The sequence below is a fragment of the Amphibalanus amphitrite genome, unplaced genomic scaffold (genome assembly GCF_019059575.1).
Source record: "Amphibalanus amphitrite isolate SeventyFive unplaced genomic scaffold, NRLGWU_Aamphi_draft 000951F_arrow, whole genome shotgun sequence".
Lineage (NCBI taxonomy): Eukaryota > Metazoa > Arthropoda > Thecostraca > Balanomorpha > Balanidae > Amphibalanus > Amphibalanus amphitrite.
The window spans coordinates 206623-220323 of NW_024882445.1; the positions used below are offsets into that span (position 1 = coordinate 206623).

Here is a 13701-nt window from a genome sequence, read left to right on the forward strand (position 1 = left end):
ATATGTAGTTATGCCTTGTTTTCCTGATCACTCAAGTCCTGAAAAATGAAACATTTCTGTGAAAAAATGTAGGCATTTATATACCGAGGTCTTTCCTCTTTGGACGTGCACCTTAGATGGAAACATGATTTCGAATGCTATTCCGTCATTGCACATAAAAAGAAAGCAGACGCACTTGCCACTCAAGTGTGACACTCCTAGAAATCTCACTAAATCACCGTATTAATCACAAGGAGACACTCAACACATTTTTAATCCTGCATGTTCCTCTTTCCACACCGAAACGGTTCACCGCCATAATCCAGCGCTCTGCTCGGTCCAGCGACCACCGCTCAAGTGCTCAGGTGCGCTCAGCTGGAAGGGGAGGAGACGCGTGCGTGGCCGTCATCACCTCTCCGGTTATACTGATCTCGAGGTGCGCGAGCGGCTCGCGTCCGAGGAGGGCGGGTCGGCCGGCCGGCCCAACTCCTGTAACGAGCCGGGTGTAATCGAGCCCGGTCTGACCGCTCGGCCAGCCCAGCCGGCACGCGGACCGGCTGATTAAATCGCCCTCTCCGGTAATCAGATCACCGAGTCAGGAGCCGGGCCCAGCGGGAAGCGGCCGGGGAAGTGGAGCACCGGGCAGGAGGCAGGATCGGCGCATGGCTACAGACGAGAGGATTCTGACGTAGGAAAAAGCGAACCTCAAACGTGAGACAAGAACACTAATAACAAACATGAAACTATTAGAAACGTGCATAGATAGCGTTGCATCATTATGGAAGTCCCCCTTGGTGATTCCTGGACTACCTTCGTGACGGAACATAAGCATTTCTGAGAGGGCAATTAGCCTTATCTTAAATAGCAGACAGCTGCCATGTAAATGAACACGGTAGTAGCTCTAAGTAGGTCCCAAGACCCTTAGATGGGTCTGTAATCGTTCTCCGAGTGTTTCATAATGAACAGAGAAACCCTCCTAATTGTTCCCGTTACCACACTTGTACATCTTGGAATATAATTAAACAAACGTTTGCGAAATGTGTTAAAGGGACTATCCCACCTTCTAAAATGTTGTTAAAACCAGTTAAATTGTGCCCGACTTTATAGATTGGATGACCAGGAACACGGTTCTAGCATTTATTTTTTATTAAACATCTTATGCTTCCCATATTCCAAACACAAACTTTCAAATGTGTGACGTCACAGCCCAAAATTACCTCCTTCCCCAGGCCACATTACTGTCATAAAGCTGATTCTTTTTACTCTGTAGGCACCACAACAAAGTTCAGACCAAGTTTTAAGCGATTTTTCAACGAACAAACCCATTTAAATCAGAATGACTAAACGAGGTGACGTCACACTAACGGTCGCTCAATGTTGAAGATAGGGCCTTGTACAAGGCCCATTTTCAAATGAAGGGAACGAATTTCTTCAACACCAAGAGGCCGCGGGGGTTGCAACCTAGATAGATAGTGGTTTCTGAACCTCGCCGCAAACTTGGCTATCTCAACTCAAACCGCATGTTAAAGGTGGGATAGTCCCTTTAAGCGATTCAGCAATTGACAAGTTATTAAAGGAAGGGTGCCACCTTCCGAAATTTTTGTTCTATGAATCTATTTTACTTATTTGAATTTTTAGACGTGGTTAGCGCGTCCACAATATACAAAAAACCGAAACATTGCATTTAATACATTGGCCAAAAAAAAAGATCGTTGTTTATATCACCACTACAACTCAAGGTCGTTTGATGTGGCAGCTAGGACGGCTGGCATATCCTGTTGTCATGGCAACATATCATTCTGCCATTTGCATTGATGGCGCAACTGAGACAAAAAGATGAACAAATAAAAAGGAAGAAGATAACATGATTTGAACTAAGTTGTAGGTAACCAAGTAGGTAACTGTTGGCCATATTTGCCAACAGTTAAAGAACATCAAATAAGTCGAGTAAAGGTTTTTCCTTTACAATGCTTAAGAGATCTATGGAACCCTTCACCCTTCATGCAACTTACTAGAAAAACTTCCCAATTAAAATTTTAAAACTTAAGTGTATACCATAAAGAAAAAATATACCCTTTCAAAATGATAAAACATGCTTCAAAAGTATAACTTTTATACATACCTTTGCTGATTTCATGTTTTATAAAATACCCTTAACACGACGAGGAAATAGTGCTGAAGATTTTTGCCTGCCCGAATGCTGGCAGCAAAACTCGCAAATGATAACTTCACGTGCGGATTCAATGCTGACCGTCTCGAGCATAGGTAAGTGAAGCCGGTTTTTAGGTTCATGTGAGGCTAATCTTGTAAAAACTGCGTTGTGTCCAAAAGGTGGCACCCTTCCTTTAAAGAAGCGACGATTGGCGAAGTAAACGACAACTTCTCTGAATATCCTAACACACCGCCAACCATTTGTCATCTCAATCAGCGTTCATTCTTCCAGCCATGTAGGCCCAAACCGTCAAAGCTGCCGCCGTCGCCAGCGCTGCCTGACTGGCGGCGTCTACCCCACAATTCCCAGACGCTCACCGTGCCGTGAAGCGCCCCACGCCGGGCGGAGAGCCTGGCCGTGCCGGCCCAGCGCACACCCACATGCCAGCACAGCGTGATTCTCACATTTATCGCTGTAAAACGGAGAGAATTTAATGGCCAGACGATGACAGGTGGCTGTCATGCGGCGCCTGAAAAAGACGCAGCGAAGGAGAGAGGAGGGAGATTGGAGGGAAAGAGGAGAGATGGGAAGATATTGGAGAGAGGGAGATGAAGAATGGGAAAGAAGAGCAATATGATGAGGTAGAGTAACACGGGAAGAAGTAAAAGATGTTTGCAGAAGAAGATACAGTCGTTGCCAAATACGAAGCCATTCGTTGCAATGGGACTGCCTGAAATGTATCCCGTTCATCGACCAAAATTGTCATCGAATATGGTTCATACGAGAGCAGAAGCCTCTCTAATAAAACACATATTAAAAAATGATTATCAGGTTCACTACGGAAAGCATTTCGGCAACGAAGTTTGAAAGGAGGGAAGTTTTCGACATCCCACCATTTGGAGCAAGTGAGAGTTGGTTCGTGACTAGCCACCAGCCAGGACTGTCTGTCCCCAATCGAGTTCTGTCCTCTAATGACGACTGTACCCGACTGAGCTCGGTCCTCGGCCATTTCTCCACACCGGACCGACCTGTGTCGACGGCCTTATCAGGGCCATCGGGGCCACGCGTTAATTGGCCCACGACCGACCCTGTCCGGGGACAGGAAGGAAAGCAGTCAGTACCCGCCAGCGGCCAGACGTGCTGCGGGTACAGACAGCTGTTTATGGAGAAAGAGTGTCGAGATGTCTCCTCGAGTCCAGAGTGGACATAAAGTAAAAATAATTAGCAGGACATGCTTGCATAAATCACACTGCATGCAGCTGTTACGGCGGTATTTGAGAAATATATATTTTGGGGGATGAGAATAACATATTCGTATCACCCACTTCAATGCAATATTCAAAATATGGCTGGTGTCCGTTGTTAAATGGCTTGGTTTCATTCATAAGGGAGCCAGACAAGGCATTGCGATGCTTCTTTAGCCACCTTTTGTCTACATTGAGCAACAGATGTGTTGTGTAATTCGTATTGTGCCTATAAAAGCTTCAGAGGACATCGACCGTTTTTTACCACCACCAAATTAGCGCTACCTTGAGTTCACCGGCCCTGACTCAGATCAAAGGACTCCCCGATCGGCTCTGCGCCAGTCAGCGTCATCCAAGTGAAAACGAGCGTCATCAGCTGCTAATGGCGGCCCCGAGACCGGGTTTCGATCTGTCGGGACCGGCTCCGAACATTTTACCGGGGATTGGATGTGGCGGGATTCCTGTATTGACAGAGGCGATCGCTGGAGAAACGGCAAATATGGGACGTCGGATTTCAGTCCCCCGGGTCTGAATGAAAGCTGCCCAGCGCCTATCAAGGCCGATTGCCGGCTGGGCTTCATTCATGACGACGCGATGGCACGGGCTGCATGGCAAATGTTCTGGGTTGGTGTATTTAACCCTATTAGTGGCAGGCTCCTGGCTACCCCTATTAGTGGCAGGGGGGGGGGGCTGTTTACGACCCCCCTTGATATCTCGAGATCTAACGGGCCGATTTTCAAAATTCAAACGGCATTCGATTTCGCTCAACGTGATCTACATTTCTAAAAAATAAAAATTAAAAAATGTCAATAGGGGGGTAGAGGGGGGTAAAAACGGGCAAATTGCAGATACATTTTAGACTGTTTATCAGGCCAGGTCACCTTCGGTCAGGCCAGGTCGTATAGGTCACCACGTCACATTGGATCGGCCTGTGCCACACTTCTACTAATTCTACCCATACCACTACTCCTACCACTACCCCTTCCACTACCCCTACCACTACCCCTACCACTACCCCTACCACTACCACTACCCCCTACCACTACTCCCAACACTACCCCTACCACTACCCCTACCCCTACTACTACCACTACCGGCACTACCCCTACTACTACCCCTACCACTACCCCTACCACTACCCCTACTACTACCCCTAATACTACCACTACCCCTACCGCTACTCCTACCAATACTACTACCACTACACCTACCACTACCACTGGGTCATCTGAGGTCACAGACTATCAGATAAACTGATAAACTAAAAAGTGTTCCTAGCCTTGCTCCTAATCTTGTCGCTCCACTATTCTTGATCATATTTGGTGGAAATGTCGCTTTGTGACAAATGTGGCGCATTACGACAAAATTGGTGCATTTTTAATTGTCGTTTTGTCATGCATCCTTCCACCGAATTGCACGTTTGTCGGACCATATTTGACAAAGTTGTGCGATTTGCGACAAAAATGGCACATCGTGACAAATGTGGCGCATTGCGGCAAACGCGGTGCATTCGGTTAAGCGCATTGAAAACGGTCTTTATTTACCGAAAATCAACAACTTCATTCGCATCTGTTTATCAAAATAAATAAGATGTCAATCCGCAAATGAGAGGCACCCGCCGCCGCTTGCCATGCATTTTAGTTGCAAAGCTCATCGAACCCGGCTGCCGACATAGAGATCTTATATACATAGAGATGACACGCCTATGTTAAAGCACTTGATTTCGTGGCGATTCAGTGGGTCTTTTTAAGCAAGGTTTTCTGGGGTGCCATGGCCCGTGACTTGCATTTTGTAAGGATTCGGTCAAGGAGATTGTGTTCACATCCGCTTATTTTTAAGTACAGCTTTTCTTTTTTGTCTAGCTGTGACGCTTTCGAGCGTTATTATTGAAATGAAATTAGGCATGTTTTAACTTTATGCTCGTATCAGGTACCTACTACATGTATCATTTACCCTCGCCCGGCCGACGGGGGGGGGGGGGGTGCCGCCCCCATAGGATTTTCACGATAGCTCCGAACACGCCGGCGATAGAGAGCTGAAACTTGGCATACCTGACCTTTGATCCAAGCCGCATTTTGTGACACCAACCACGTTTTCAGGTCAGGTCAGGTCACTGACCTGTGACGTCATAAGTGAACTTCTGCACAGTCCTCAGATGTCGCAACTCAGCAACGCCGTCAGTGCCAGAGGAACTTTCACAGGGAGATGAAACTTACAGGATGTAGTATCCTCCAGAGGTCTCACAACTTGTATATCTTGAATTTTCCCTAAAAATCACATGAGGTCAGGTCGGCCACGTGACCTCACCATTAGGTATAAGCCAATGGGGAAAAATGAAAACTGCTATGTTAGCGCCGAGAACTATCTCAAACTGTCTCCAGCACATGGAATCGTGATTTCTTGCACGCCTTGCAAGGTCCGATGCTTCACTATTGCCTTGTTGACATTGCGTGGCGTCATTTATGGTCACTTGGGTCATTAGAGTTTTTCATCAATAACTACCCATCAAATTGAGTTAGCGAGTCGGGAAAGCCACCATTAAACTCAGGAAGACCTGCCGATTCGAGTAATATGTAACATGACCTCTTTCAACCAGCTTCGTGATCTGGGGGCGCTGACCTGCCCTTGACCCGAGGTCAACACCTCAAGTTGACCTCACCCGAACAAAAAGTATACCATTCGACGCGCCTGAGCGAGGTGAGCACGATGATGCCAAAATCGCGGCTCTCCGACCGTTTTTTTTTTGTTGCGAAGTTATGAAAAAACTGAACCCTTGCCCTTGGTCACTTGACCTGACCTCAGAGGACACCGGTTGACCTGAGACCTTAAAATCGGGTACCAGTCGCTGCGTCTTGTAACGGCGCACGCGCTTGTCTTTTTCCGCGACGCTCTAGCTTCATCAGGGGCGAAACGGCGAGGGAAATCGCACCAACGACCCCGGCCGGCGCGTATGTAGAAAACCAATAGGTCCTGGGAGGGTTTATGTATCATTGAATGGGAACATGTAACATGCTTGCACCGTGCTCAGAAAGGTTCAGAACAGCCGTTTTCACGACGGTTGACCGAAAGCGCCAAGCTTCACCAAATCTCAAGAAACCTACCCTGAAAATTCCATGAACCTGACCCAAATGACCTTAGATCTGTGACCTTTTTTGGGGGGACCATGTCGGGGGCCATAAAACATGCATCGCACAACCCTAGTAAAGTTGGGTTCATGTGCTGACCCTTGGTGACCTGACCTGTGACCTGACATGGTATTATCAGTGACCTCTAATAGCAACATATATACTAGGCAACGTACGCCCTATTGCTGATTTTCGACAAAATGCGTTTTGCTCTTTGTTATAGCGTATTCCCTAGAAGACCTGTGAACGGCGAAACATTTATCTTTGACCTGACCTGTGACGTCATCGGTGACCCCGAGGTCAATGAAATTGGAGTTCCGTCGACAAATTTGACAGGGCTATCGAACATCGTTTGAATGTTACGGATCCGTCCATTAGTTTCGGAGATACGGGAGGGGGGCAAAAAAATGCCTCCCCCCCACCGCGCGGAAGGTGGCCGGGAGGTCCACCGCCTGCCCGGTTGATGAGAGCCTGAATGAGAGAGAATGTTTTTAGGCGAGCTTTTAAGGAATTCAATCAAAACACAAAATGAAATCATGCTACAAATTTCATTGCTTACCTCAGGAATGAAATCAGCGAGGGAAGAACAGCAATATTTTTAACCAGTAAAACGCCTTTTGGGGCGACCAGCAGAGCGAGCGAGAGGGTGGGCCTTGGACAAGCGAAATTGCAAGGGACACCTCCAACTAACTTGTGCACTGCACCCTACTAACCGGTCCCGAGCGATGTGCCAAATTTGAGCGCAATCGGCCTAGCCGTTCTCGAGATCTGGAAGCGGCACCCTGCACGTGCGCACGTGCAAAGTGGGTCCCAACTGACTTTTGCACGGCACCCTATACTAACTGGTTCCTAACCATGTACCAAATTTCAGCACAATCGGTTCAGCCGTTCTCGAGATCTGGAATCGACCCCTGCATGTGCGCACGTGCAGCGGCACCCCAACTGTGGCACATGGATATGTATTGCCTAGTGGGTGCCTACCTACATGCCAACTTTCAGCGCAATCGGCCAAGTAGTTACCGAGATATTGCAACAATTATAAAAGTGACACCTTTTCGTTTTGCACGTGGCACGTGCATAAGCGGTCACCCACATGCATCGAGAATAGTCCAATACTTGGTAGAAGGAATGAAGCTACCCTAGAAAAATCATCGAATGTAAATCGGTCAAGTGGTTGCTGAGATATAAGCCTCGCAAAAGCGTAACCACGGCCGGCCGGCCGCTCATACTCAGAAATTTCCGTTAATCTACGAAAGACTACGCTTGCTTCGCTCGCTCCGTAATAATTTCTTCAGACTATCAATGCCTCAGCCATATTGGCACGCTACTGGCTGAAAATAAGTTGCTTAAAAAGACCCACTGAATCGCCACGATTTTAAGTGCATGTCATCTCTATGTATATAAGATCTCTATGGCTGCCGATGCCTTGAAGACCGAGCAAATTTGTGAGGAAATACGCCTTTTTCCAGGGCGTGCCACGTGCGAACCATCCACCCCCCGGGACTCGCATCTCGACACTGCACGTGCGCGTGACGTCATCAACATCGTGTGCAAATTTCAGCCCAATCGACCGCACCGTTTGACCTGTGCACGGCGTCAAAGCACCCCTCTGCACGGTGCAAACAGACAGACAGACAGAGTTTCATTTCACAAATAGTATTCCTGTCCTTCCAATAAACGAACGGTTCGTAACGGGTATTTCAATTATGCGTTCATAAGCGTTCTGTGAGCAGTGTTCCGGGGCCTTTTTCGGAGTCTTGCATCCTGAGACGTGTCCAAGCACAGCTGCCGCTGGCACGTCTGACCCAAAGCACTGAACGACGGGCATGGATAGCGTTAACTGATCCATCTTCAGAAAACGGTCTATGTATGTATATTCAGCCACAGTAATATTCATGTGAATCCACGACGCCCCGCCAATCGAGAAGAGAAGGGCTTCGCTTCTAAGAAAGGGCGTCGTCGCAATTCATGAATTATGCATTGATTCTCAGGCGTATTATGCTCTATTTTTCGCCATTCATGGATCCGCGTTTCAGTACCTAAACCAGCAAGATAAGCTTGTCTAGGTTAAAAATCGTTCTCGTTTTATTCACTTCTGACGCAGGTGTTTGGCGAACCACACCCATGGTATCCACCTTCTACATATTGTAGCCAGCCCAAACGATCGGATCGAAATCAACGGAGCGTATCCGACTATATGGCCCTTCGAACACGTTTGGCACCCCTTTCAGTTAACTCAGCATTGATCGATTGTGCGGTATAAGCTGGGAAGGAAGCTGTCCATTGTCCGAGCCGTGTTCAGCGTGTGTGCTAGCCTCGTGTATCTATTCAAATAGTTCAAGCTAAAGAAAAACACACTTGGCAGGCACAAATATACACACATCCAGGGGTGGAGATCTGTCAAAATTTCAGGGGGGGGGGGGGGGGTCCAGGCCGGGCAGATGGAGGCGGACTGGATGCATGGTACCATTGACTTACATAGCAGTAGTTCGTTTTCAGGGGGTCCTGAGCTGATCCCCCCGACCCCCCCCCCCCCCGACCCCCCCCCCCCCGAGATCTCCACCTATGCACACATCGCCTCCAATTAAAGGGTGAGGCTTCCGCATTCCCCAGGCCTCGCCTTGTGTGCTGCTCGACAATGCAGACACAATGGCATGAATTGACCGACGCGATGGCTGTGGTCTGTGAAGAGCACACCAAGTTATTTATGATGGCAACTCGAAGTACATACATCATCCTCGTACATAACAAAAACTGGACTCGCGCGCCGATATGCGAGGCATTAAAGGGTGGTCCGATCGAATCATATCAATCCATTTATCAATCACTGTCAACAGGGTTTAGTGATGTCAGCTGGTGACAGCTATAGAATTCTTCCATTCTTGTCCAGCATTCCTGGAATGTTACCGTGTCCGGCGCCGGAGCCATGTCATGATTGATGGTGTGCGTACCTTTCAGCTGTCTTCACGGACGGGGGTTTTGCGGCTAAATTTGCATCGCTGTAAGCCAATGGCCTTATCTAGGGGTGCTTATTTTAAAATGCTTACTACTGCCTTTAATTTGTGTACCTGCCTGTGTGGCGCGCGCGTGTGCCTAGAGCGTGTGTATCAGATGGTCAGACTCAGGTCGTGTCAAAGCAGCTAACCTTCCCCGGCCAAGATGGGAAAGAGGGTTTGTATGTGGGCCCACCCCTGGCGTTTTTCACAGATTGGTTGGAATGTGTTAGGTAAAGAGAGCTGAACGTTATCATATCTGTAACCCGACCTTTGATGGCTTTATTGGTTTGGTTACAACGATGCATTGAAATAACTGCAGGCACATCTTTTCACATTTTGCTCAATACCCTCCACTTATGGCAAATATTGAAGCCGACTTGGCGCAAGACCTAAAAATTGGATATCTATCAATCGTCACGTCTCATAATGGCTCACACACCCGTTTCGGCTTATTCAAAGGCGAAAAGGCGGGGATTGATTGTCTTCATACAACCTTTTCCTCGGCCTTAGTATGCAAATAAGGCCCATAGGTTCATTAACTTTTATGCCGATAGTGTTAAAATAAATAGGCATTCCGACAGGGACCCAAATCATGAAATCAATTGCTGGTCAATTTATTTTCTTCCTTTGCATAAAATATGTCGATTGCTATGGGTTACTCGGGGAAATGTGTGTTATAAGTCCGTTTTGAAGGCTGCCTGGCGTGTCTGCAGCGGCCACTAAACTGCTCAATATTCTCCGCCGCCGATAGCCATCGTTGTCGGTAATTTACTCGCCGTCAGTTCTCTGTGCGGGTCTCTGTCGTCCGCCTCGGGAACCTGCTCATGAATTCGAGACGTGTTCAGTGTCTGGAAAGAGTCAGTAAATACATTGAACAGCCACAATTTATTGAGATGTTGGTGGTCGTAAAGTGCAGGGTGGGACAAACATTTTTTTCTTGTCCATTAGGTTAGGGTGAACGGTGGGCTGGGTTCCGCGACGAACAGATAACAGCTAACGCCGCGTGACGCCGCCGTTATTTACATCTTTCCCTTTTTACTACCACTCAGAATTACCCGATCGATTTATAAGCCGGCGGATACCTTCACCGTGTGTACGGAAGGGTGGCAAAAACGTTCACGTTGATCGGAGCATCCAATCCAATAACTCGCAGGCCGTCACAGCAGCTACCACTAGACCATTTACGGGAGCCGCTACTTATCCTTCAGAATCAGCCACGGGGAGCGGTAGGAGGTCTTGATCAAGATAGCCTACCGGGCGGGCCCGGCGATCACGAACCCTCGCCCCCGGCCGCTCCTGTGGCACTCTCATCAGGTGCCGTCCCTCACCTAGGTAGGTGGCGCCGCCAGCGGCGGCGGCAGCCACGCGAACCATTAGTTGGTGAGTGGACCGCAGTCTGGGGTCGGCCCGGCGCGGGCCCTGGTGGCCGGGCCGGTCGGCGCAGGGTGCCCTCCAGCCCCCGGTGACAGCAGGAGCGTACCGTCCGACCGAGGACCCGCGCCGCGTGCTCACACCATCAGACACCATGCCGGCCAACAGACTCAAGAGCGGCGAGGACACGCTCCCCATCATGGACCCCTTCTTCACGGTAAGTGAACACTAATCCTGCTAAAAACGAGAAAATAAGGTTAGGCAATTAGCATGCTAATGAAACATTTAATGAGGAAGGACGTCTTTACATGTTTTCCGCTGCTCGCTCACGCATAGTTGGGATCTGGAAATCAACAACGCTGCCCCGACTCGGCTACCTCACGTTACCGGGGCCCTGGCTTTGGGCGCGGCTTCTGCTCATACTTTGTGGTGCGGTGGTGGTGCGTCGGGCTGCGCGCTCTGACTTCGGCCAAGAAAAATGCGTCAGCTGATCATTGTCATTTCTGCCACTTGCGTGTGGTGAAATGGGGTCATAACTTATGAGACGGCTTTTTCATATCAATTATTTTACATAAAATCATATTTCAAACCATAAATAATGTTCGACAGCCAAATAAAAGAAACAATACCAATACAGGCTTACAGTTTAAGGCTCGACATTGTGTTGTCTACGATTAGACAGCTGATAACTCATTCCCGTACGTCGTAACACTATAATGACCTTTGCTTATTGTCACATGTGCGCCGCATTCGCGATTGTTGGCGACGCCTGTTTGCAGGTGAACCCACTACAGTTGTTATACATATCGAAAAACCGATAAACTTTTAGGCGAAAAAGGCACTATTCCAGGCCCATTTTTGATTTTTTTTGCGATATTAGGTAAAAACAGAAGCTTCTTATCCTAGGAAAAATAAAATGGGAAATCTTTCAAAGGTGGCACACTACCTTTAACCCTCACCGGACCTATTGGTTTTCTACATACGCGCCGGCCGAGGGGGGGGGGCGGGTACGACCCCCCCCCCTCGCCGTTTCGCCCCTGGTGGAGCTAGCGCGTCGCGGAAAAAACGAGCGTGTGCGCCGTTACGAGACGCAGAGATTGGTACCCGATTTTAAGGTCCTAGGTCAACCGGTGACCTCTGAGGTCAGGTCAAGTGCCCCAAGGTACGGTTCAGTTTTTGGTGGATAACTTCGCAAAAAACGGTCGCGAGCCGCGATTTTGGCAGCATCGTGTTCACCTCGCTCAGGCGCGTCGAATGATATACTTTTTGTTCGGGTCAGGTCAACTTGGGGTGTTGACCTCAGGTCAAGGTCAGGTCAGCACCCCCAGGTCACGAAGTTGTTCGAAAGAGGTCATGTCGCATATCATTCGATTCGGCAGGTCTTCCTGAGTCCATTGGTGGCTTTCCCGACTCGCTAGCTCAATTTGATCAAGAGTTATTGACGAAAAACTAATATGACCTTGATGACGTCATAAATGACATCACGCAAGGTCAACATTGCAAAAGTGACGCATCTAACCTTGCAAGTAGTGCATCAAATCACGATTCTGTGTGCTTGAGATAGTTGGAGATCGTTCCCGGCGCCAGAATAGCAGTTTTCATTTTTCCCCATTGACTTATAATGGTGAGGTCACGAAAATGACCTGACCTCATATGACCTTTAGGAAAAATCCGAGATATACAAGTTGTGGGACTCATAATGGATACTAGATCCTGCAAGTTTCATTTCCCTGTGACATCTCCTCTGGCAGTGAGGGTGTTGCGAAGTTGCGACATCTGAAGACCGTGCAGAGGTTCACTTATGACGTCATAGGTCAGTGACCTGACCTGACCCAAAAATGCGGTTGGTGTCAAAAGATGCGGCTTGGATCAAAGGTCAGGTATGCCAAGTTTCAGCTCTCTATCGCCAGCGTGTTCGGAGCTATCGCGAAAAAAACCCTATGGGGGGGGGGGCGGCACCCGCCCCCCCCCCCCTCGGCCGGCGAGGGTTAAATGACGTCATTGAAATTCAGGAAACCAGTCTGTTATGCATGCCCATTGACCATGCATGTTGCATAACCTTGACTTAGTTGCGGTCGATTGATGATACTGTATCAGCCGATTAACGGAAAATCGCCGTTTTAGGGGGTAATGACCACCTTCCTTTTTCATAAGTCTTATCAGCTTGCTTTTTATGTCGATTTCGTCGACTGTATTTCTTGATCCGTCCCCGTCCAAAACACCTTAGGACCTGATGGAGCGAATGTTCCGCTCATGTCCCCCCCCCCCCCCCCGGGTCCCTCCAGCTCCTGAAGTTTACACAGTCGTCATTGAAATGAAAATTCAATGAAATTTTACTTCTGTCTTCGCACGTTTTATCTCACATATCCCGTAGTCTCAAAAACAAAAATGACGCGAGAAGTATGATCTTATGTAGTCAAATCCATGGTGTGGTCGTGGAAGTCAAATTTCCCGAGGGATTATATACCCTGTGCTCAGCACGAAGCATCTGGAGCCGCCTCATATCTCCCGGTCTCTGTGTCCGGCTCCTGTTATTTTCCTGTCCAGGAAATAAAATGTGTGATGCGTCCCGACTTTGATTCTTTCCACATCGGACTGTAAAACACCAGCTGATTTTTTCTCGGGAACACTGCGCCGGGTGTATACGATTTATCAGCTAATATCAGAGATGTTATCTTATATTGGCCGTGTCTTCACATTGATGTGCGTGCGGATTTGTTTGATGTGCAGAGAAGATGCGTTACCTTGGAGTTTGGAATCCCACTGTAAATAACAGTGTAATAATGGCTGTGAAAAGTTGCTGAATGCTGACTTCGTCACCTCCACTAAGAAAG

At 48.3% G+C, this 13701-nt stretch overlaps 1 protein-coding gene across 1 annotated transcript in view; it reads left to right on the forward strand.

Annotated features, from left to right (window-relative positions):
• The first annotated feature begins 10804 nt into the window (after positions 1-10804).
• Positions 10805-13701, forward strand: part of LOC122368485 (protein white-like) — a 45156-nt gene continuing 42259 nt past the window's right edge. The window contains exon 1 of the mRNA XM_043342449.1: positions 10805-11084. Within this exon, the coding sequence (XP_043198384.1) occupies positions 11022-11084 (63 nt within the window). The 5' untranslated portion in view covers positions 10805-11021. The remainder of the gene's footprint in view (positions 11085-13701) is intronic.